Below are 25,459 nucleotides of genomic sequence, written 5' to 3' on the forward strand. Positions count from 1 at the left end.
TTCTTTTTTTTCCCTATCCTTATTCCTTTTATTTCTTTCTCTTGTCTAATTGCTCTGGCAAGTGTTTCCAGAACTATATTGAATAGGATTGGTGATAGTGGACATCTTTGTCTTTTTCCTGATTTTAAAGTAAAAGCCTTCAGTTTTTGATCATTTAGTATGATGTAGGCTAATCAATAGTTCATAGATCACTTTTACCAGAATGACATAAAAACCTTCTATTCCAATTTTTTCTGTAGGGTTTTTAATCATGAATATACTTTGTCAAATGCTTTCTTTGCATCTCTTGAGATGATCATGTGGTTTTTGTTCTTGGGTCTATTAATGTGGTATATTACATGTATTAATGCCCATATATGAATCCTCCCTTCATCCCTGGGTTGAGTCCTACTTGGTCATGGTATAGAATTTTTTTTGATGATTTGTCGCATTTTGCTTGCCCATATTTTATTGAGGATTTTTGCATCTATGTTCATTAGGGAGTTTGGCCTGTATTTCTCTTTTTTTTGTTAGCAATGTCTCTGGTTTTGGTATCAGGGTAATGCTTATTTCCAGGAATGAGTTTGGAAGTGCTGTTTCCCTTTTAATTTCATTAAAGAGTTTTAGGAGTATTGGCATTCAATCTTCTCTAAATTTATTTTATTCTTTCATCTTTTAAAGAAGAACTCTATTATTGCAGTTCTGTTTCACTGTAAATAAATCACATGCCCACCCATGTCATTCAAGGTAGTGTGGGAACAAGAAGAAAGGATTAATTGAAATCTTTATGTTATTAAGAAAGAAAATCCCCTTTCCCATAGTGCTGTAGACTTTTACATCATCAAGTCTCCCAGCAGATTAGAGTCAGCTTTCCCTCTTCTCCTGTCTGTGACTGGGTAACATGCCAGGAGCTGCTGAGAAGGGCTATGACCTACTAATGGAAAGCTTACGGGATGTTGAGTAACCAAAGACCCATCTGAGAAATCATTCCCTAAAACTTGTGAATTGACTGATAGAGGAGAAAAGGATCAGCTAGGCTCACACTGTGCCAGGGCAAGGCAGTGTACTCATTATCAAAGTTCTGTGTGTGACCACACTTGCCATAAAATTCCAGAGTTATGCAACCTCCTGTGACAAAAAAGAAAACCACCTTTCAGCAAAGTAGTCTGACTGGTCATGGACAGAATGACCTGCTTTTTTATTCTGTCTCCAGCAGTCACTAAGTGAAGAATAGGTTTAAGTAGAGGTTTGTTTCTTAGCGATTTTGCTGGCCTTGAGTAGAGGTTAAATACCAGTTCTCATGAGCCAACAAGAAAGAAACCAGGGCTACAAACTGGAATGTGGAAGGTACGAGAAAGTCCGTCCAGCCAGAGAGAAATAAACCAAAGTAGCACTCAGTAAAGAAAGCTGCTTGCTTGAGTTTAGCCATTACGAGCCTCAGGATCTCAGTTGCTAAATGCAGATTAGACTTATCCAGTACAGAAATCTTTAAGACACCACCAGCAAAAAGAAACAGTGAAAAATGAGTACAACTTCTGCCATGTAGCTCTACTCCAATTACCACACAGTTAACTTAGACATGTAGTGTTTGTTTATAATAAACTAAAAGGTAAACCTGGGATTTTTTTTTTTTAAACCTGGGATTCTGAGGTAAAAACTTTTTGACAGACACAACTAAGAGATAGGCAATAGAAACACCTCTTTCTTTTAGTGCTCTGCTGAGTTTCTTCTGGTGCCCCAGCCCTTTTTTTTTTTTTTTTTTTTTTTTTTTTTTGTCTTATTCCAGGCTGTGCTCTGGTGATGCATTTCTTGAGGGCAGAAAATTCTCAACTGGAGCCTTATCCCAAGTCCACTTCCAATGGAAGCAGAGCAGTGAGGGTTGCAGCTGTTAAATGACTCTGCTAAGGGCTTGTTTCGTGTAGTCCCCAGTGACTTCTCCCTCATTTCAATAATCAGAGGCTCAGAGAATTCTCCCCACTTCCTGTCACAGAGCAGTCACGTGGCTTTTGCAGGGAACAGTGATTGCCACAAAGCAGGACAGAAGGATCCAGGTGTATCAGTGCAGCACTTGGGAGGCTGAGGACAGAGGATTGCTGCAAGTTTGAGGACAGCCAGCCACTCTTAATGAGTTCAAGGCAAGCCTGAACTACACAGCGAGACCCTGTCCGAAAAAACCAAAACAAACAAAGCAAGACAGAAATATGGATTTCAAGACCCTTCTTACACTATACCTTAAGGGGTTCCCAGGCCCAATCAGGGTATTGCTGTGGATCCAGTCGCCCTCACCACCACTCAGAGGGTGCTGTGAGCATCATTTGAGCTAGTTCGTTTGTGGGATGGTTGGCCAGGGGAGTTTGCTGCAAGAAGTGACTTTGGAGTTGGTTGTTATACTTTGGTCACTATTGTTCAGTCCCACAGCGCTAGTGCTGAGTTTGAGCCCAGAATAAAGAGACGGAAACCCCTAGGATATCTGCTGGCTCATAGTGACTTCATGCCAATTAGAAACGTGTCCCCCTCCCTGCAGAAAATGATGCCCCTTCCATGCAGGCCATTTCCAGAAAAGAGCCCCTTTGTAGCTCCTGCCAGGCACAGGGCTTGGTCAGAAGAGTCTGGACATGAGCCCCACTCTGGTCCTCTTTAGTGGTCAAAACAGCAGAGTTGTTCAAGGCAGTTCCAGAAGAAGGCTTGGGCATGAGATGCTGTGACTCAGTTTTCTGCATCAGGCCATTTAGTGAAGATGTTACCAGCTAGGCCTGGGGTACAGTTCAGTGGCAGAGAGCTTCCCCGGCATTTCCAAAGCCCTGCATTCAATCCCAGCACCCCCACAATAGAGATGATTATTACTAGATGGCGAAAGGAGCTCTTCCTCTGGTGCCATAATGTGTGTCCCTAAGTTACTCTTTTGTGAGGCTCACATTTTACAAATGAGAAAACTAAATCTTGAGAACATCAGATTCTGATCTTTATCTGGCTATTTTTGTAGCATTCACTATTCCCCTTCTGTGGTTTATTTTCTCCATAGCTCTTACCCCTGATACTGTGTATTCCATTTTTCATTTGTATTTTGTCACTTGCTCCCAAGTGGAATACAAACTCCAGGAGAACACTTTGAGTGTTTTACTGACTGCTTCATATACTGTGTTGATGACAGAGATGGGCTGTAATATTTGTTATGATACTCCTTAAACGAATGACTTTCCAAACATCGAGTTCTTTCGCCCATACCAACCTATTTCAACAGCCATTGGCAAATACTTATAGATGCTTTATGTTATCCCAGAAAAATATATTAACACAGAATATCATTTGTCTTCATCAAGATTTTCTTCAGCTTAAAAAATCACTTTATACACCTCAATACATTTCAATTACAGTTTTAATTAAAAGTCTTCCGCTCTAAAATACACACTTCGAAGAAAAATTCCCGGGTAATAAACGAGGGTACTTTCTATTTACTGAGATCATGTTTTGCCTGATGATAGGTTCATTTTATTTTTCTTTTGTAAGGGGGGGGTGTCATTGTGTTATCTAGGATGGCCTCAAACTCCCGGTGACAGTCTCTGGAGTAGCTTTGAAAACAGGTGCACCCCGCTAACCCCAGTATGGCTGATTTCTTTGATGATTGAAACAAAATTGTCAGCCACTGCTATGCTCCACTAGAAATCACCATAGAGCAGTACAGAATCCCTGACAAAGTTTGTGTGCTGATGTGCTTAAAGTTTAGAGTCAACAACTCCTTCAAAATAGAATTCTTTTGTTTAAATTACTAAGGTTTGGCATGCTAAGTATCATGTTTCAGATCTTAAGGTTACAAGTGTTTGTTAGGCTTTTAGAAACAACACAGAACTGCACATTTTAACCTATTTTACATAATCTTTGGCCTGGTTTATTAAAAGATTGCCACATGCAGGACACTGTACTGCATCCTATTGTTGGAGGAACAAAGGGGACATTTAGAGATGATCTTCAGCCTCCTGGAATTTCCACAGTGAAAGGAAGAGGGCACAGAGTTTTGCATACTCTAGCGTCCAACAATAGCTGTTGACTTTTCATTTGTAGTCAGAGAAGCCTGGCTACCAAAGACAGTTCTATTTCTCTCCCTGGGTTATGAGAAACTGACTGAATTGGAAAATGTTATTTGCTTTAACGATACAATTTACTCTTGCGCAACTTTAAATTGTGTCAATCAAGCAAATAAAGGAAGAAAGCCTTATTTATAAAATTGCCTGCTTCTGATTTTACTTCATTGCTTCTCGGGCTCCAAGAGAGGAAGAAAATGAAGCTTTCTGTGCTTGGCATTTTTCTGTTTTTATATAGTGCTCCAGCCTGGGCAAAAGATAAGCATTATTACATTGGAATTAATGAGACAACTTGGAACTATGCCTCTGACAATGAGGAAAAGACACTTATCTCAGCTGACAAGTAAGTCACTATTTTTATTGTTTATGGACTGAAATCTACAAATTATGAATTTAAACATAAAGCCAGTAAGATGGAATATTTCTTTGATTTGTTATACACAGGAATGGCAAAGCATAGGCTTGAAGCCCAGGATACTTTAATCAGTCTCCTCTATATTCTAAATCCCAGACAGCGAACTTAATCCTTTCCTGTTGGTCTTGGGGGACAGTGCTGGCTGGCCGGTCACTACGGCATCTCCCATCAGCATTCCTTTTGTCTGATGATGCAGATTTTTAATTTAAATAAAAACCATATAGACTGTTATATTTATATTTATATTAACCATATGCTGCTTATTAAAGGTGAGGATGAAATTTTTTAAATCCTTTTAAATATCATTGATAGAAATAAAATACAACTTTAACAAACTAATACTTGTCGGGTCACCTTGCACAGTGAATGAATGGAATTCATCTTTCAGCGCGTCAGAGTCCCCCTCTGTACAGGGGAGAAGAATCACATCTCATAGGGTTGTTTGAAGAGGGAATGCATGAAAAACTCAGCATGGAACTGAACTAAGCAATCATATATATGCACCAAAAAGTGTTAGATACTTATTTTTGTGGCCCTCAGAAAACACTATGTAGTTGAAATGTATGCTTTCATGTTTGGTTTGAAAGTCCCTTTGTGTCAAGCAATATTCACTATCTATAATAAATCAAAATATACAGGTATCCTTTGAAGTTTTTATCATGGAACTTTATATTGAGGCCATCATTTTTAATAATGTTAATGAAATAGTGACCACCAAAGGGAAATTATGCATTTAAAGCCAACATTCATTATATTAACAAATGCATTTTCATGGTGATTAAATACAAACAATCCCACTGAGCAGCAGCTGCTGTGACTGTATCTTTGAAACATAATTAAATAAACATGCCAAATATCATAACTATTGACTCTTATTGAGGAGTATATGCCATTCTGTTTAACTTTATATATGGTTGAAGTTTTTCATGCAAAAACTAAATGCATATCTGACAATGATATCCAATTGCTATGTTATTAAGTTAGTAATATGCAGTAAGGAAAATTCTAACACAAAGATGACTGGGTGTAAAGACAACTAGTACATCTTGTAACTGTTATTTTTGGAGACCTGTTTTAACAATATTATTCTCTTCTTAGGAGTATGCCATATTTTCACAGCATCACTAGAAACATTATTTTGTATGGATTCAGTGTTATCCTGGTTAAATACATTTTTATTTCTAAGGAAGAAGTCAAACATATTAAAAAGTAAAAATGCTGGCTGGGCGTAGTGGCGCACGCCTGTAATCTAGCACTCAGGAGGCTGAGGCAGGAGGATCACTGTGAATTTGAGACCAGCCTGGGCTACACAGTGAGTTCCAAGTCAGTTTCACTGAACAGTGAAAAAACCAAACAAACAAACAAACAAACAAACAAAAAAGTAAAAGTGCTAGCCTCGCTCAGAGTATAGCTTAGTGGTAGAGCACTTGTCAAGCATGTGCATGGTCCTGAGTTTGATCCCTATTATTGCATTAAATGAATACATAAATAAATGTGTTGTCCTACTCCATGCCACCATTATCCACCTGCCATTCTTCACGATCAAGAATTAAATTAGTTTAATGGGCATAATCTAAGTGTAAGCCAGTTCCCCAACTATATTCCAGTAAAGCAGGCTCTAATTCTAGAAAGTAGGGAGCAGAAGAGTGAAGGAGATTGGTAAGATTATGGTGGGGGTGGGATTCATTTATTTTCAAATACTCTCGTGGCTTGCCTCTTCCAGGGAGGCTCTAAGTGAGTATAAACTTATTTATACCATTGTTACTTAGTAGGGATACTTAAGGAAAGCCAATGGGTGCGTTTTCCAGTTGAAGTTCCGCTTTCTTTCTGTCACTGAGGCACAATCTTCTGTGGCTTCAGTAGCAGCCCTAGGGCAGAACCTGGGTAGGATTGGTCACATGGTCTGTGCTTCTTTTCCCCGTACACCTGAGCGGTGACCACAGCTTTACAGTTTTGTCAATATTTTATTAAACCTTTTGCATGGATGAGTATGGTAGCAAAGAGTTGGCTCTCTTTCTCATGTGATGGCTAAAAAGAAGTAGAAATAAACAATATGAAGAATAAGATGTGAATAAGTGCAAGATGAGTGTTATGTAGAGAACGGGGTTTAAGTTGGGTGTTGACCTTGAAGTTCTGGAGGTTTCAAAAAATAACAGTTACAAGATGTACTAGTTGTCTTTACCCCTAGTCATCTTTGGGTTAGAATTTTCCTGACTGCATATAGGAAAATATATATTGAAATGGCAGGAACTCTATCTCTTATGACCACCGCTTGATCACTAGTACCTTGAACATAGGAGACACTAAATTAATATTTGTGAATATCTGAACTCAAAAAAATAAAGGCTTATGTTTATTTTTACTTTGTTGGCTAAGAAAATAGAGTTTACCTTTTTGTTATTAATGCCAATATTATTTCCTTCTAGTGGGGTAGATGAAAAGTAATTTATTTATAATAGTTCTTATTTATAATTTACTTATAATAGTTCTGTAATACATAACAAAAATTAAGACTACCTACATAAAAATTAGTAAAATACAACAGGGTGTTCTTGGCCCATAGTAGGCATCAGTTAAATATGTATTAACTTGATTATATAATAGCAAGAATAATACTATTATCTTTAGGTTACTTTTTTCCCCAATGACCTCTAGGAAGCTGGTGAAAATGTTTTTAACCCCAAGAACAGATTATCAAACCCTTTTATACTTGACTTTGTAGGCTCTCACTCAGGCTTGGTGAATTTCTTAATTGCACAGGTTTTACAAATTTTGTCACCTAGTTTTCCAGCCCATTGTAGATTTGAAAATCAAATGATACAATGAGGGAGTCATTATGAGTAGACCCAAAGGCAGAGAAGCAAAATAGCCAAATCTTGACCAGGGAAACAGACAACTAACTAAGGCCACACCAACGTCCAATACAACGATAAATAAATGTGATCTTGGGTGATCAGAATGCAATGTGCCCAGTAAACACATCTTCACTACTGTTATGAACAGAAAGGTGACCTTCTATTATATCCTGTTTAAGAAAACAGGTTCACATAGAAAGTATTTTAGAGAAAAACCTTGCACTGAAGGCATTTATTTTATCCCTATTAAAAGGAAAACTTAGGCACACTAAATTTTTAAGGTCTTTTTCAGCATTCAGTAATTTGTGAATCTGGGTGCAGCAGTCACAGGGAGTTCACCTAAGGGTGGGGAAGCGCTAGAGAAGGGAATTTTATGAGGTGTTTCAGGAAGCAAGATTAAGAAAACGTATCTGATTAAAGTGTAAGATCCTTAGAGTCTCTGGTTGGTAAAGCCTCCAGTTAGAGGCTTGCTTTGCTTATGGTTTCTGATTATTTAAGTTTAAATTTCATTTAATTGTTTATATTAAATTGTTTCTTGGTTTACCTAGATTAGAACCCAAGGCATTAGAGGGATGTAAGTCTGATGGCTTCCCAAGTAATGATTTTTAACAGTCCCCCCCAAGTTAATTTTAAAAATTTTAAATGATTCTTAAAGAAGTATATTTTTTAGGTTAAATTATCTAGAAAACTCACTTACAGTGACTCATTCTCTAAAGTTGCTGAATACAAATCAGTAAGCAGTAGCTGTTATGGTACAAATGCTTCATACAAGATGATAGCCTGTATTAAGGAAGTAATTAGATGACTACAATATTTCATACTTTTCAAGCTCTACAATTTATTATCATAGTTTCTATTTCGCCTGAGAATAGTGAAAATGAAAGATTGATCATCAGGTATCGCATTCGTGTTGCACTGGTGAAGCAAGCCTTGTTTTATATATATATTTCATGTAAGTTGGTGCTATGTACCCCAGATTGAATCTCTGCCAAGTTCCTATTTCCTTCTGACTGCTGTGTATAGCAGGCAGTCCCCAAAAGATGTGTTGTTCTGAGTCTGCAGAACCTGAGTAGGATGAGCTAGCACCCCATGGTTTCTTTTAGTTAGTGGCACAGCTGACCTTAGCGATACTGTCTGAGTGTCCTCATCTAAAAGTAGGGTCCTCTAGTGGCAGAAGAGAAAGTCGAAGATTCAAAAAGATGTGAGTAGGATTTCACACGCTGTTGCTGATGGGATGGTGGAACAGGACACTTGGGAAGCATTCAGGTAGGTAAGGAATGGAGAGAGAAGCCAGGCACAAGCGAACAGGAATTTCAATCTTACAACATCAGTAAACTGAATTCTCCCCATAGCCAGAATGGTCGAAGAAGTGGTTTTTCCCATAAGGCCTCAGACAAATGCTGAGCCAAGCAATCCCTTGATTTCAGCTTTGTTATGTCTTGGTGAGAATGCAGTCATTAGGCATCAGAATAATAAAATCATAGAACTGTGAGGTTAAAATGGGCATTAGTTCAAGGTGCTGTGTGATTGTGTCATGCAGCAATTAAAGTCTAACACATTATTTCTCAATTAATGAAGCCAAACATCCAGAAACTTTTCAGCTATAGTACTCATGTTTTTCATAACTATGTATAAACATAAACAGAGACCATTTGAGTAAATTCTGAATTCATGAGAGGAATAGTATTATTATTATCTTACTAAAGCATATAGAAAGATCTCCTATCTTTAAAAACTTACTTCTGGGTCTCAGTCTACCATAAATTATGGGAGTTAGCTTTTTATTATTTATGTATTTACTTATTTATTTTGGTACCAGGGATTGAACTTGGGTCCTTGCACTTGTGAGGCAGGCAGTGTAACCTTTGAGCTAAATCCCCAGCCCAGTTAGCTTTTTATTTTGGGGGGGATACCAAAAATAGAAAATTTTGTTACTGGGAGGGAAACATATCTATTATAATGAGTAGAAAGAAGCATATTACAGTTTTCAACAGGAGAAACTGCAATTTAACATGAATTATTTGTTTGGTTCAAAGACCAATTATAATAGATTCTTGTGGCTGAATAGCTGACTGGCGAACTTCCTGCAAGCTTCCAGTAACTGACCCTTTGTCCTCAAGCTGTGCTCTTGAAATTAAATAGACATTCCCCGATGACCTTCTGATGTTGTTTTGGAGACAGATCATAAGCAAATAGACCTCCCCCAAGAAACCACATGATGTGAAATATTTCCAAAGTCGGTGAAAGGGAATTTTTCACAGTAAAAGGCAAGTTGGAAAAGCCAGTTTTCATACTGCAGTCCATAAAAAAGGAATTCCAAATATTAAGCATTTTGTCTATACTGTATTGGAATTCAACTCAATTACTTTAAAAGTAATTTTTACACATCTTTCCACCTTAAAAAAGTCTTTGTATAATTTGAGTGGAAGAGGCTGATAGGGTAGAAGGTAAGGGATGTGAAAAGAGTTAAGATGTGTTATGTACATTTACCAATCACAAGAAATGTTATCATTAAGTACTGCAAACATATACTAGTAAATAAATAGTCATACTCGGTTTGAAAAAAAATGAGTGAAAAAGCTTAGGCAATTTCTCCTCCTATTTTAGAAAATATGTATGTATGTATGTATGCATGTTTTGAGACAGGGTCTCACTTTGTAGTTCAGACTGGTCTTGAATTCACTATGTAGCCTAGGCTGGTCTTAAACTTGTGATCCTTCTGCCTCAGCCTCTTGAGTGCTGGGATTACAGGTGTATGCTATCATGCCTGGTTTAGGAAATGACTAATTCAGAAAATAATTAATGCATAAAAGCATTTTGACAAAGCATTCCATAGTATATTGAAATGTGATGCAATGATTTCCTAAGTGCTATAGAGTCACATTTAGAAATTCAGAAAAATTCAAACTATTTAAATAAAGCCTTAAGAAGGTGAGGGTTATTTTGAAACTATAACCTATGTAAGATGTGAATTAACAGGTCATGATAGAGCACAAAGTGTCTATTAAATATTGTCAAGGGCCCAGGATTTAGCTCAGTGGTTCCACCACCTGCCTCGCAAGCGCAAGGACCTGAGTTCAATCCCTGCTACCAATAAATAAATAAATAATATTGTCCGAGTACTCTCCTAGAAACAGGAGGTTGTCCAGACACTGAAGAAACTTTACTCAGGGGCTTAAACATGCCCATATGAAATGTATTGATTCTTCTGGAGGGGCCAGTATGGAGTTCTTCTGTGTAGACTTTGCAGCTGCAGCTATGTATCTGATTGAAATTACAGTCTTGGTTGGGGATTTAGCTCAGTAGCACCGCCTGTGCCTTGCAAGCCCAAGGTCCTGAGTTCAACCCTGGTACCAAAAAATAGAAAAGAAATTATAGTTCTGTTGACCTGTGTCAGCAGAATGGACTAGATGAATCTGTACTTTCAATTCAATGTTCTTTGGTGCCTTGCTGTTTTGCTGTTGTTAAAGAATTATATGTATTAAAACACCTCCTGCCCACATTAATTCTGTGGGCTTGGGGTTGAGTTCATGCCTGGGTATTGCTTTTTCTGTGCATTCCCGTGTCCTGCAGTCTCACTGAACCATCCTTAATTTTGGGGTGGTGGTGGCAGAATTTGCTCTAACATACTGGGAAACTGTAGCCAACAGTAAGAAGGCAAAAACAAATAGGAGAAAGGAAACACACCTATGATTTTGCTGCTTTACTTTGAATATCACTTCATTTTTCTAACTTCCAGCTTGGGCTTCTCCTCACGTAAGTTTGTTGGGGGCAAGGGAACATTATCTCGGTCATTTTTTAGTGAATAATTTGCCTGCTTTGGGAATCCTGGTGGTTGTACAATTCTGGATGTCTTAGCTACTTTTCTTGTTGCTGGTACAAAATAGCTAACACCTGCAAGTCAAAGGAGGAAAAGTGTTTTGCAGCTCACAGTTTGTAGAGGTTTAAGTCTATAGTCCACTGGCTATGAAGTAAAGCAGCATGGCAGATGGCCATTGTAGAGGAGAAACAGTTCATGGCAAAGCAAGGTAGGCAGAAAGCAGCAAGCAGCAAGGCTGCCTTCTTTTCTGTTGCTTTCTATTCCATTCAGGCTACAAATCTATTGGTTTGTGTCCCCCACAACCAAGGTGGGACCTCCACTATCCATAACCAGAACTACGCTAAACCAGTTTGTTTATCACACACCCTTAATCCATATTCATACACCTTAGATCTAGCCATCTCCGAAAAGCCCCATCTCTGAACACATGAAGCCTTGGGGGGAACATCTAGATACAAAATATAACACTGGAAAATTGAACTTGTTCATGTATGGTGGTAACTATGGGACACTCATCATAGAGAGCCCTTTAATCAATTGATCAATATGCATTCAGAGAAATATGACTCTGTTATTAAGCATACCTGTTTTCCCTGCTCAAACTCAGCTCCAGGACTACTGCTAAGCAACCATGTACCCTGACCACAGGGGTTTAATCTGTGCAGCTACCACCAGCAGAGATCAGGCCATTATTAGGATATGGCCTAGAAACAGAACCTTCCACCTTTCTGTCTCATGGAATCAAGAGTTTCACCACCTCTGGGATCTGGACTGTTGTCTTCACTTTCAGTCTTGAAAGCTTCCCCACTCAGGTTACCCATGAGCTCAGAGAAGCCTGCCTGACCCAGACAGGTATATTTTTGTTTTGCTTTGTTTTCTGGTGCTGGGGATCAAACTCAGGACCTTGCATTTGCAAGACAGGCATGGCTCCACTGAGCTACGACATTCCCTGCACAAATCGCCTGAACCAACACATGCAATTAGAATCAAGGAGGTGCACTCCAGGACTTGCATTTCACCTGCTGCCTTGGTAGACAATCATGTACATTGAAACTTAAGAAACATTAGGGTAGACATCTAGACATTTGGAAAACAAGGTCTTTAAACTCTGGCAGTGAAAAGGAAGAGCTCCTGGACAAGCTCTGCTCTTGTATTGAGGAATGGAAACAAAACTATATTTCACTATTTCTGATGAGCTTATAGCCAAGGAAACATGATGAAGTTTATTTTTCAAGCCTGTTATCCTGCCTCTTGGCCCCACAACGATAAGGTGTCAAAATTGGTGAGACAAAAACAAGAACACACACACACACACACACACACACACACACATTCAAGATCATCCCAAGTGCAAGCAGTTTTTCTTCAAGTAGAAGAGACTTTGGTTTCAGAGAGGCTACCTGAAACCCAGGATTTAAGTGCATCTTTCTAAATGACAACACATTGCTCACTGATAGGAACCACTGAGTTATCTAGAGCTATCAGTAAAAGTCAGTAATTTAAAGATCTGTTTAACTTCAAATACCAAGTTCATTTTTGTTCTTTTCTTATCTTTTTTTCTCCTTGTTACTATTTACTAGGCTTATATATTTAGGAAACTTTTAAGCAACTACTAACTGACACTACTCACATCATACACTTTCAATGTCAACTATTAGCTGTAGTGCAGAGTTAAAAGGAAAAACAAAAAACAGAGATAGTTTAAATACAAAGATAATTTAAAAACCCATTCATATTGCATGCATCAATTCTGATGTTCATTTAAACATATTAAAAGAAATAAAAATGATAGAATAATAAACTGTTACTAAATTTTACAGAAAAAATGCGTACGCATATATTACAAACAAACTTTGATGTCAAATATTCACAATGATTCCTTATAATCACAGGTTTGTCCTGTAGCTAAGGCTATCCCATAGTGAAAAAAACTTTAACTGCTTTATTATAATATTTCACTTTAATTTTTACTCTACATTATTCCAGAATGCCTTTATTTTATAAGAAAATCTTGAGAAATTTACCCAGTAATAGGTACCACATTTTTCTGATGGCTTCAGATAGTTCTCTGCCATATGCCTCATATGAAACATCTCACATAAATAAAAGAATTAAAGTAAGTTCCAGCATTCCATTCCAGTTTTGGAGGCCTCCCTACAGTAGGAAAACATTTAATGTGATATGGTTATTAATATTTTTTAGTCATAATATAATTTCCAGAAATGATGGCTTCTGATAAAGTTGTCTCTTTTTTTTTCTTTTTCAGGGAGCAGTATGATATCTATCTTCAAAATGGTCCAGACAGAATTGGAAGAACATACAAGAAAGCCCTCTATCATCAGTACACAGATGGAACCTTTAGTGCAACTATAGAAAAACCAGATTGGCTAGGGTTTTTAGGCCCTATTATAAAAGCTGAAACTGGAGATAAGGTTTATATACATTTTAAGAACTTTGCCTCTAGGCCCTACACTTTTCATGCACATGGAATAACCTACTATAAGGAGCATGAAGGTAAGTTCAGCATGTGCTGGAGTTGGAATTTCCTCTTACTTTTGAGTAACCAAATATTAGTATTCGTCACTTTCTTGTTGCTGGGACGTAATACCTGACACCCACAACTTAAAGGAGGTGCGGTTTACTTTGGCTCATGGTTTCAGTGGGTTTTGTCCATGGTCAGCTGACTTCAAGGCAGGAAACCACATGGTGGAAGGGCCTGGTGGGAGAGGACTGCTTACCCCAAGGTGACCAGAGAGCAGAAAGAAAAGGAGAACCTGGGGACAAGAATATGGCCTTCCAGGTCACACCCCCAGTGACCAGCCTCTTCCTACAGGCCCTGCCTCCCAACAGCACATCCAGCTATGAACTCAACAGATTCATCCACTGATGAGTGTAGTTCTTCCATGATCCGATCACCTTCCCCAAACCCCTCCTCTGACTGCATAAAACCTTTGAAGGACAGTGTAGGTCTAATCCATGACATTCTCCTTTTAGACAAGACCTGTACCTATGTCATTTAGCTCTACAGCATTTCATCAAAAAGTACTTTGGTTCATCTTTATAATGTGTTTCTCCTGGTTGTGCAAGTTTGTGTAAAGTGTGAATGTCATAGATTTCTGGGTGGACTCACACAGTGAAAGTCAGTGAAAGATGTGGTCTCTTCCAGGGTCTAATTTCTTTCCAGCCAAATAAGAAATATAAATAAGAATAAGATAAAGAAGAAATATAAATCAGAATAAGAGAAAATAGACTATGCATTTTAGCCTACAGTAGGCAAAACTCCATAGAGAAAAGAAAGGACTCAGAATGGACATGTCTTATCCTTGAAATTCCTACACGTGTTTTTGTCGTTGCTGCTGTCACTTTCCATCCTAATTTTGGATAGTTTAGATAGAACAAGTCATCTCATACGTTAGCCAAATATTATATGTGGCTAGATGGTTCCCAAGTCACATCTGAGACACAATTAACTGAAGAGTTGCTTGAATATCAGATTTAGCAGTTACTAAGTCTGGGCACGTGTTACTGTGCTGGGCACGGTGGCACATTCCTGTAATCCCAGGATCTAGGAGGCTCACAAGTTCAAGGCAAGCCTGGGCAACTTAGTGACTGAGTGAGACCCTGTCTCAAAATATGCAATAAAAAAAGGACAGACAAAGGTGAGATCTGATGCCTGTGATCTTATTCATGGTATAGGCTGAGTGTCTTTTATTCCAAATGTTTGGGACAAGAAGTGTTTTAAACTTCAAGGTTTTTCTTTTTCTTCAGATTTTTAGACTGTTTGCGTATACATAATGAGATATCTTGTCAATAGGACCCAAGTGCAAACACACAATTTATGTTTCATATACACCTTATACACATAGGCTGAAGGTGATCTAAATATGTATATTCAATAATTTTGTGCATGAAATGAGTGTTCATGTTGATTCTCAAATAATTTTGGATTTTGGAGTGGTTTGGTTTCAGATTTTTGGATTGGTGACACTTGTGCTTGATGATGATATCAAGAGATGATTTTTGTTATAGGTAAGCATGAGGATTTTGAATTAATAGGCCAAGGTTGAGTCTCAGTGTATCAGTTAGGGTTCTCTAGAAGAAAAGAATCAATAGTAAACATACATATAATTATGCAAAGGAATTTATTAGGTAAGCTTACAGGATCAGAGGTGGGAAAATCCACAACAGCCATTTATGTGCGAGAGAGATAGGAGATCCAGCATCTCTCAGCCAAACAAGCAGAAGAAGGAGAGGGACCAAGGATATGGCACCAATCCAAAGTAGAAGGCCTGAGAGCTCACTAGAGAGTCACCGGTGCAAGTCTGCACGGAACGGCTGAAGAAACGAGATCAGGAGACCGATAAGCAGAGGTGACAGTGTGAAAGCTGCACTTGCTCCAGAAGACTGGACATCTTCAAAATGGGCACACTTCCTTCCCTTTTAATACTATCCAGGTTACAAACCTATCAACTGGAGTGGCTCTTACCTCTGTTTGCTGGTCTCCATGTCAGCTGTGCAGGGACATACCTAGCACTGTGCTTTAGTAATCGGCTAGGCATTTCCCACTCCTGCCAAAGGAACATCCCACAGTTAATAGCCACACTCAGCTTCGCCTTTTAACGCAGAGGGAAGATTTTACCAAGATACCTAAATTATGCTTTAGCGGTTATTTTTTTTTTTGTCTATAAAATCGGAGCAATAAAAGTACATAATAATAGCTTAATAAACGTAAACTATGGTCATAAGAAAAATCAAAGTCATGATACAGTTCTCTGAAATTATAAGGTCAGTTCTGAAAATTAACACAAAACTAGACTGATTATTAGTTTTCTTATAAAAGGAATTGTTTTAGGAGGTAAATGTTTACATTATCTTTTTTCTGTTTGTTTTTCTACACAAAACAACTACATTAATAGCACAGATGAGTAGTTGTCGCCTCTTTTTCCCTTTCGCTATGTCACGTCACATTAGAAAACTGGCATTCATTTTCAAAGTATAACAGTGGCCTTGTCCTCCGCTCTTCCTCCCTCTCCTTTTCCTGCTCCTCCCCCTCTGTTCTTCCCCTTCCTCCCCTTCTTACTCCTCCTCATCCCGCTCCTTTTTTGTACTGGAGATTGAACCCGGGGCGTTTACGCTGGGCTATGCACCCAGCTCATTTTTACTCTTCAGTTTTGAGACGGAGTCTCACTAAGTTGCCGAGTCTCCCAGACGCTTCGACGACAAACCTGTGCCACCATACTGGGCTTTTGCGTCTTTCTTAAAACAAATCAAAGGCAAAAGTGCTCTCATTTTTGTAGAAAATCATACTCAGATATTTATGAATGTAATACCATTTCTGGAATTTGCTTTAAAATCATTTAACACTGCTGGAGATAAGAGTGTGGGAGGTTATGGAGGAAACAAGATTGGCTGTGAGTTTATCATGATTAAACTGAGTTTGAATGGAACATGGAAAGTTTAACCGATTTGGAAAAACATGGAGGTTCATACCAACTTCTGTGTTTCACAATTTCCAAAATTCACAGTAAAAAATTTTGAATTTCAATGGTCACTTCACAGGCAAAATCTGATATTATATAAGAAGTTGCCAATTATAAGAAAGGGAAGTCCTTTTTCTTGGCCTTTTATACCATGGTGGCCCCAAGGCACAAGTTGTCCTTTAAATTGCAAACCAATATTCACGATCCCCCAGAAGTATCTATTCTTGCTCCCTGAAGACTCAATCTAGTATCAAAAATAATAAAAATCCATAAAGCGTCTACATCTCTAATTCTTAGCCTCGGATTTCTCTGTGTTCCAATAGGACGTCGCTGCATCTCCAAGGGGCTTCTATTAAGTGTTGAACGTTTGCTACAAGAATTGAAGGACTGTTAAGTTCAAAAACATTCACTTCATGATTCCGTTGCACCCTCTCTCCAGGGGCCATCTATCCCGATAACACCACGGACTTTCACAAAGCAGATGACAAAGTACTCCCGGGAGAGCGGTATACGTATATATTGGATGCCAACGAAGAACAGAGCCCTGGTGAGGGAGACAACAATTGTGTGACTCGGATTTACCATTCCCATATTGATGCTCCAAAAGATATTGCTTCAGGACTCATTGGACCCTTCATAATCTGTAAAAAAGGTACATTTTTCTTACTATTGCTCGCATTACTCAATGTCCCTACAAGGCAGGGTAGTTTGTTTTAAAAATATGTCAAATTCTTTTGTGTTGACATTGAGTAAGGGATAGAGAAGATGAATCTAGAAAAAAAATGAAGGCAAGAGCAGGGATGAGTAGGAGCTGGAGGGATAAGTGAAATAGACCTTTGTATGGGAAAGGAAGCTAAGCTTTCAGAGGTAAGGTCTTTTGGAGCATAGATCTTCGGTATTTAACTTCCCACTGTGGTACTGAAGAGACAGATGACTTTACCACATATGAAAATTCCATAAATGGCCCCACATGGTGATAGAGCTGAATTATCTGTATTACACTGGTAAACATGGTCTCATAGGATTTATTGGTCCCATTACAAAAAAGGCAATGTAGCTCAAGAGCCTGAAATTCAAATGTTTACTTGAATTACTAATAGTTACTTTTAAAGATTTGTTGGGTCTAAGTTTGTGGCTATATGTGCTAGAAAACATGGGCATAGCTTTGAAAACCAACCTATTCATTTTCCAAGAAGAACTTAATAGTTATGTAGTCTACGAATATGCTGATTTAGAAGTGTCTCCCGAGTACAGGACCCAGAGCATCAAATTCCCTGTGTTTGCATGTCTATAAAACAGGAGGGATTAGTCCAGATTTATGGCTTATTAGAAAACTAAATACTGAAGAATTTTTAATTTAATTTTAAAATTTTAATTAATTAAAAGTGTTTTCATCATAATTTCAAAATAAATCACCTGAAAAGTCAACACACACACTTAAAAATTTAGATTTACTAAACTAGATATTTTTACTTCAGATTCTCTAGATAAGGAAAAAGAAAGAAACGTTGACCAAGAATTTGTGGTAATGTTTTCGGTGGTGGATGAAAATCTCAGCTGGTACCTGGAAGACAATATTGAAACCTACTGCTCGGAACCAGAGAAAGTTGACAAAGACAGCGAAGACTTCCAGGAGAGTAACAGAATGTACTGTAAGATTACAGAAAATGCGTTACTCTAATTTTTGGGTTTTTTGTTTTGTTTTGTTTTGTTTTTTGAGACAGGGTCTCACTATGTAGTTGAGACTGCCCTGGAACTCACTATGTAGCCCAGGCTGGTCTCAAACTCACAGCGATCCTTCTGCCTCAGCCTCCCGAATGCTGGGATTATAGGCCTGCACCACCATATCCTGCATCGTTAACACTAATTTTAAAAATTAATTCTTCTGTGTTTAATCCTTTACAAACTAGGTCCTGATAAAGCATAGTAGACATGTAATTTGATATCTGTCCAAACAGGTCAAAACCAAACACTACGTCAGGTAAAGGTACACAACAAACTTGTTCCCAAACTAATCAGCTAAAATATCATCACCCACAGTGAAATGCATGTGAAGGCTACATTTAAATATTTATCCTCCAAATTCATTTGAGCAATTATTTGAGCCAACCAATTAAGATTATTCAACTAAATGCTTAAATTTATATTGTAAAATATCTAACTATATTTAAGAAAACTGTTCTAAGCCACTAGTTCTGAAAGGTATCCCTTTTAGCAGCACATTGCCTTCACCAGCATTCTTTTTTATATTTTACTTCACTTTATATCTTCTAGATATATCTTTTTGCTAGACTAGATTTTTTTTTCTTAATTCTGAGACACAAAATAATGAACTTAGCAAATTTACCTATCTCTCAGAATTTGTAAGAGGAGTAGAATCCTTCAAAACTAAGTAAACCAGTAAGTATGGCTTATGTTTGTGTTTAAATTCCTCAAAACAATCTTTAATGCTGGGTATGATGACACACACCTGTAATCTCAGCTACTCAGGTGTAGACAGGAGGATCACAAGTTCAAGGCTGGCCTTGCAATGTAATTAGACTCTATCTCAAAATAAAATTTTAGAAAGGGCTGGTGAGGTAGCTCAGGCATGGAGCAGTTGCTGAGAATGCACAAGGTCCTGGGTGCGATTTCCAGGACTGCAAAATAAAGAAAGAAACAAATAAAGAAAAATAAATAAGTATTTGTTACTCAGAAACTGAGAAAACAAAAATAACTACACTACCAAAGTGGAAAACCTAATTAACAAACTACATGTTTTTTGTTTCCGGTTATTGCTTATATCTGCCCAGAGATGTGCTTTCCATCCCGTTTGTGTTACGCGCTAACAGAAATAGAGGCTAGATAAAAACTTCTGGTCTGAGTAGGCTTGTTTTGGCACAAAGGTCACATCTGTGCACTCACAGTCCTGCCCAGAAATGATTCCCACCCGGGAAATTTCTTGGCCCACTTAGTCTGAACAGTGACTCTAATGTCCTTCCAAGGGTCATTGGTCATTCTGCTTCTTGACTTTTAGGTTTCCGTGGTTCTTGTCCTTGGTCCTTGCTGTCCTTTCTCTGCATTTCTGCTTTTCTTCCTTAAGGTATCTTCCAATTTTGTCTTCCAATCTTTTTTGGTTTTGGTGCTGGAGACTGAACTCAGGTTCTTGCTTGTCTTCCAATCTTAGAGAAGCAAAAAGAAGAAATGTAAATCATCTGTACTACCCTAGTAATGTGAATAACAATGAACTAATTACTAAAACAATCTTTTCTCTGTATGTATTCATGGGTGCTTGTTTGTTTGGTTTTTGGTATTGGAAATTGAACTCAGGACCTCGCGCTTGCAAGGCAGGTGGTGGAACCACTGATCTAAATCTCCAGCCCTATACGTATTCATGTCTTGTGTCTATGTACATGTATACACACATGTCTGCATTTACAAACACATATCCATATAACCAATATGTATAGTTTATAGCAAGGAGAGTAGATAGGTTTCATCTCCAGTGTTGTGTTCATTGGCTGATATGGACTGATAAGAATCCTCAGCCTGAATTCAGCTCCAAAATGAAAGAGTTCCTGGCTGATATAACTGACATGGGTATGGAAGAGAGTAATAGCTGTGTGTGCCGGGTATTTTCCACCTCAAACTGATTCTGGTTCTATAGAGGTAACCATCACTCTCCCAGGCAGTAGTATTTATCGGTCACGATCTCTGCCTTACAGCTGTGAATGGATACACCTTTGGAAGTCTGCCAGGGCTCTCCATGTGTGCAGAAGACAGAGTGAAGTGGTATCTTTTTGGCATGGGTAATGAAGTTGACGTGCATGCAGCTTTCTTTCATGGACAAGCGCTGACTAACAAGAATTACCGTGTTGATACAATCAATCTCTTTCCCGCTACCCTTGTGGATGCTTTTATGGTGGCCCAGAACCCTGGAATATGGATGCTTAGCTGTCAGAATCTAAACCATTTGAAAGGTAGGACACCTTTATCCAAACTTAGGGGCCAGCTGAAAAAGAGTTGTGTTATAGTTGCTGTACTACTATGGTGATTATTTGGAATGAGAATTTCAAAGTAAAATATCTTGGAATGATCTGAGCTCTAAACTTGTATCTTAGTTTTATTCCCATGATGTATGTGTAAGAAAAAAGACTGAAATGTTAATAAAGTAATGAAATCTAAAAGGTTTTCATTTCTAGAAAACAATAATTGGTCCTGCTCTGAAAGTGTAGCATTGTATGTAGTTTCCTAGCTGTGTAAAATATACAATATTGTACAAATCAGCTATGACCATCTTTGTTCTTTGTTAATATCTGGTTATGCCATGCCTTAACATGATACATTTTTCCTCCACCTTCTTAATATAAGATTATAAAATAGTGATATATGTATACCCATGTTCGTATCAGCACAATTTGTAGCAGCTAAAACTTGGAAGCAGACCAAGTTCCCATCAACAGGAGACTGGGTAAAGAAAATGTGTGTGTTTTATTTAATAAAATGGAATTCTACTCAGCCATAAAAAATGAGAAATTAGGGATATTTATAGCTAAATGGATGCACATTGAGGCCATACTCTTGAGTGATATAAATAGGACACGTGTAAATACTGAATAGTTTCTCTAGTGTGAGGTACTGAGAGTGTAAATAAAGACTAAAAGGTATGATAGATAATGTGAAATAAGATTATTAAAAAAAAGTCCTTGTTCTTGAAACATATTTGTGATACTGATCACCTGAGCAAATTCGTTTTAACCCAGGTCTTTTGCTATGTGACTTTGACCTGAAGATGTGATGGCATTTATCAAATAGGACCTGGGTCACAGAGGTTCAGTACAGTAGGTGCACAACTCTTTGTAAAGGAGAACAATAATCATGCTATTCCTCCTCCACAACCTCCCACTGCACCTTAAAATATGTCAAAATACATCAAAAATATGTCCTCTTCATTTATCTGTAAACTTGTCTTTTGCGCACATCAAAAAGACTCCTGGGCAGGGGATTTAGCTTAGTGGTTCTGTAGCCTGCCTCGCAAGCGTAAGGTCCCTAGTTCAGTCCCCCTTGGTACCATTAAAAAAAGAAATTCCTGAGTGAAAACCCACAGAAGCTGGTACCGCATGCTGAAAACATGTGTGCTCACAGTCTCTTTTCTGGGCTATATATATACATGAAAACATTATATACTTTTCAAAACTTGAATTGCCCATTAGTATTTTATTTTCAGCTGTTTACCCTACTTTCTATTATTGTCCCTATGTGTTTCTTCAGTTTTCACCCACCATCTCATCAGCAGTGTTAACAGGGCAATTAGGAAAGAGAAACACTGATTCCCTTAACAAGTGCCTCCTTCTGTGTCATTGCAGCTGGTCTGCAGGCCTTTTTCCAGGTTCAGAACTGTAACAAGTCTTCATCAGAGAATGATATCGTGGGGGAAAATGTTAGACACTACTACATCGCTGCTGAGGAAATAGTCTGGAACTATGCTCCCTCTGGTACGGACATTTTCACCAATGAAAACTTAACAGCTCCTGAAAGGTAATTCTCCTAAAAGACTATTCTTTCAAAACATGTTCCCCTCAAAACAAAAACTTAGAAGTCTGATTCAGCAATTAAAATTTCAATTGGCACCTGATATGGAATACTACACTGTTGAATACTTATTAATGTGTTTCATATAATAGTCTGAGCTTTAGAACTATAACTTGTGAGTCTATGAAAAAGTATATGTTCAAATATCATCAAATGCTTAACAGAGTCCTAAGAACACATGAAATAAAGTTAGAAATCAATTCATTTGTTTTCATTTCTGAAAACAGCCTTATACAGTTTAGCAGCAGTGAGTACATTAATAATGTATAACCATCATCATCATCATCATCATCATCATCCATAAGTAGAATGTTTCGGTTTTTTGTTTTTGTTTTTGTTTTGGTACCGGGGATCGAACTCGGGTCCTTGCACTTGCAAGGCAGGCAGCTGAACCACTGAGCTAAATCCCTGGCCCTGTAGAATGTTTTCATCACCCCAAGGAAAAACTCTATTCATTACCCACCATTTTATCCATCCTCTACCCCCTAATAAGCTCTGTTCTACTTTCTGTCCTTATGAATTTGCCTCGTTTAAACAATTAATGCAAGTGTAATAATACAGTATTTGTCCTTTTGTGGGTGGTTTATTTCACTTAGCATGTTTTCAAGGTTCACCCTGTAAGACATGCTCTCACTTGTCCACCCACCCCCCACAAAAAGAACAAAGGAATTGGACTCCAGCGGCAGTAAAAGTGAGGCTTTCAATCCGAGCTCTTGCAGGAGTGGCACAGAGACAGGCAACCCTCAGTTGAGAAGCTGTGTTTTTATTCCTAGCTCACAGGACCACCCGGCTCCCCTCACGGCCTGGGATCTGGGGCTTACAGTCTATCTGGTTAATCTATTTCCCCCACACTTCTTGTTTTCCTCCCCTGCTTTTTCTTTCCATCCCTTCCTCCCTCTGTAGGTCTCTCTAGTTATTTTTAGCCTGTTGGCTTCCCAGGATTTGAGGAGACTCTTACCTCTGGAGTGACTCTGTGCAGACTGCGTGTGCTTACCCAGTAGTCAACAGAGCTAAGCCTAAGAATAAGGGATTACAGAGTAGTTAATGAAAAATGGACCAATAAAAATATGTTTCCCTCTTTACAACTCATGCTGTAGCACATATGAGAATTTCATGCCTCTCTAAAACTGAACAATACTTCATCTGTGTATGTACTTTATATGTTAATGGACATTTAGGTTACTTCCCCCTTTTGGCTCTTAATGCTGCTATGAACACTGATGTATAAATATCTGCTCTGTTCTCTGCCTTTAAACTTAGCTTCAGGCTACAGTGACATCCAGATGTGTTACTCCTTCAGTTGTATATCTAACCTAGAAGGGTCTTGTAAATTTCAGATTTGTGTCCCAAATTTGGAGGGGATGATTCCATTTGGTTGAGGCCTGTCCAACTCGTAATATCTCAGTCTGCATCTACTGCTCCCATGCAAAACTGAGTTTCTTCCTCTCCAGCATCACCTATCTATTCGTGTATCCATCCGAATACCCAAGTCTGAAACCTGAGCACCGATCTTGACTGCCCCTTCCTTCACCAACCCCTCTTCCCTCCTCATCAAGCACGGCCTCCCTGTATCTCACATACCTCTGAAGATGTGCACTTCTATCTTGTTTGCCAGTACCTCTGAAGCCATCAGCACCTTTCACTCAAATTACAAACGCAGCCTCCTGATGGGTCTTCCTCTTGCAGATTTGCATTTTCCGAAATAGTCTCCACACAGCTGTCGGAGGGGTCCTCCTAAAACACGAACCCAGAATGCTTAAATCTTTCATTTACTGGCGTGGAACGGCGCACCAGAAGCTCAGCTAAGCCCTGCTGTCCCACCCTTCTTTCCACACCTCATTCGCTCCTCTGCCAGCCCTGCATGCCAAGCTTCTGCCACGTTTTCTGGAGCGTGCCACGTTCGCTCTCCCCTCTGAGCCTTCTCACAGGCTGCTCCCTCTGTGTAATGCTCCATGGCAACCGCTCTGGTATCTTCAAACTCTGCTTTTCCTTTAGTTTTAAACACCTCTCCGTCTGGAAAGCCTTTGCAGCGCAGGCCTCTGTCACGTCTTCCCCCAGGAGGAGTGTCTCCCTCGCGTGCTGTGCTTATTCCTTTTCATCACATTGATTGGTTCATAGTCCGTGTCCCCTGGCAGGTGTAAGTAAGGTCCATGCGGATGAGGAGGAATCCAGATTGCTGTGGTTGTCACATCCACACATCCCAGGGGTCCCAGCTAAGAAAGGGCAAGCATTCAACACACTGGCAAAGGAAAGCAGACATGAGTGGGGTGACTCTGGGAAGCCAAATACTTTTCTGAATTTCGGTTTTTGTAGATGGAGAAATCACACCAATTTCATTGTGTTGCCATGTGAATTTTAGTAAATAAGAAAGCTCCTGAGCCCCTGGCCAGTGCTACAACGCAACAGTAGCTACTGTGTTTTAAACATTCTGAAAATGGTTGAAAGGGCCCTATTGTAGGAAAATCTATCAACTAGGGCCGGGGATTTAGCTCAGTGGCCTGCCTCGCAAGCTCAAGGACCCGAGTTCGATCCCCGGTACCACACACACACACACACAAAAAGAAAAATCTATCAACTGTCAGGGATTGATATGGGCCCTCTTGAATATATTTCCCTCCCCGTGGAAGAGTGAATCCTCCTCTGTGAATCTCTACTCCTTCCCAGAGCATCCATCAAACTGCAACCAGAACTGTCTGTGTCTTCTTGAGCAACTAGTATGGATATAGCGTTAAGCCATGGGTGATAACTTGTCTCTAGGTGCTGGCCAGAATTTTTCTCTTCAACTAGTACCCTAGGTGAATACCCGCTTTCCGTTCCACCTCAACACCAGCCTCAATCCCTTTTGCTTTTGGCAGTGACTCGGCCGTATTTTTTGAACAAGGTCCTACAAGAATTGGTGGGTCTTATAAAAAGTTGGTTTATCGTGAATATACAGATGCCTCCTTCACAAAACAGAAGGAAAGAGGCCCTGAGGAGGAACATCTTGGCGTTCTGGGTGAGTCTGTGCCACATGTACATGGCTGCCGTACTGCTGTCCCCCAGGAACACCCCAACCTCAGAAACAACAGAGCTTTCAGGACCTGTGACATAGTTTCTGTGCAGAAATTGGGCATTTGGAGCATCAAACATCAGTAAAAGGCAGAGGATAGCTACTTTCTAAATATGAATGACCAACAGTAAATCTTCATTGTTGAAAGCCAGGCCGACTTCAGATTATTACTGTTTTACTTCAAAGAGGTGAGAAGTATGTGTGTGTGTGT

General features: G+C 39.0%; 1 protein-coding gene and 1 long non-coding RNA gene across 4 annotated transcripts in view; one reads left to right on the top strand and one right to left on the bottom strand.

Moving 5' to 3' along the window:
- The first annotated feature begins 4,044 nt into the window (after window positions 1-4,044).
- The window catches only part of Cp (ceruloplasmin), a 44,065-nt gene continuing 22,650 nt past the window's right edge, over window positions 4,045-25,459 (top strand). For both annotated transcript variants that reach the window (XM_010625290.3, XM_010625289.3), the window contains exons 1-7: window positions 4,045-4,401; window positions 13,415-13,662; window positions 17,068-17,280; window positions 18,107-18,280; window positions 20,333-20,587; window positions 21,974-22,145; window positions 25,055-25,194. In XM_010625290.3, coding sequence (XP_010623592.1) covers window positions 4,256-4,401; window positions 13,415-13,662; window positions 17,068-17,280; window positions 18,107-18,280; window positions 20,333-20,587; window positions 21,974-22,145; window positions 25,055-25,194 — 1,348 coding nt within the window. In that variant the 5' untranslated portion in view covers window positions 4,045-4,255. The remainder of the gene's footprint in view (window positions 4,402-13,414; window positions 13,663-17,067; window positions 17,281-18,106; window positions 18,281-20,332; window positions 20,588-21,973; window positions 22,146-25,054; window positions 25,195-25,459) is intronic.
- Window positions 18,448-24,116, bottom strand: LOC104863028. 2 transcript variants are annotated; one of them, XR_004515608.1, is made up of 4 exons: window positions 24,035-24,116; window positions 23,781-23,933; window positions 23,158-23,215; window positions 18,448-19,789 (listed from the first exon to the last, which is right to left on the bottom strand). It is a non-coding gene; the product is annotated as an uncharacterized LOC104863028 (long non-coding RNA). The 2 variants fall into 2 exon arrangements; XR_780470.3 differs by lacking the exon at window positions 24,035-24,116 and having other exon boundaries at window positions 23,781-24,016.

Source organism: Fukomys damarensis, unplaced genomic scaffold, assembly GCF_012274545.1.
Source record: "Fukomys damarensis isolate Sample0158 unplaced genomic scaffold, DMR_v1.0_HiC HiC_scaffold_37, whole genome shotgun sequence".
Classification (NCBI taxonomy): domain Eukaryota; kingdom Metazoa; phylum Chordata; class Mammalia; order Rodentia; family Bathyergidae; genus Fukomys; species Fukomys damarensis.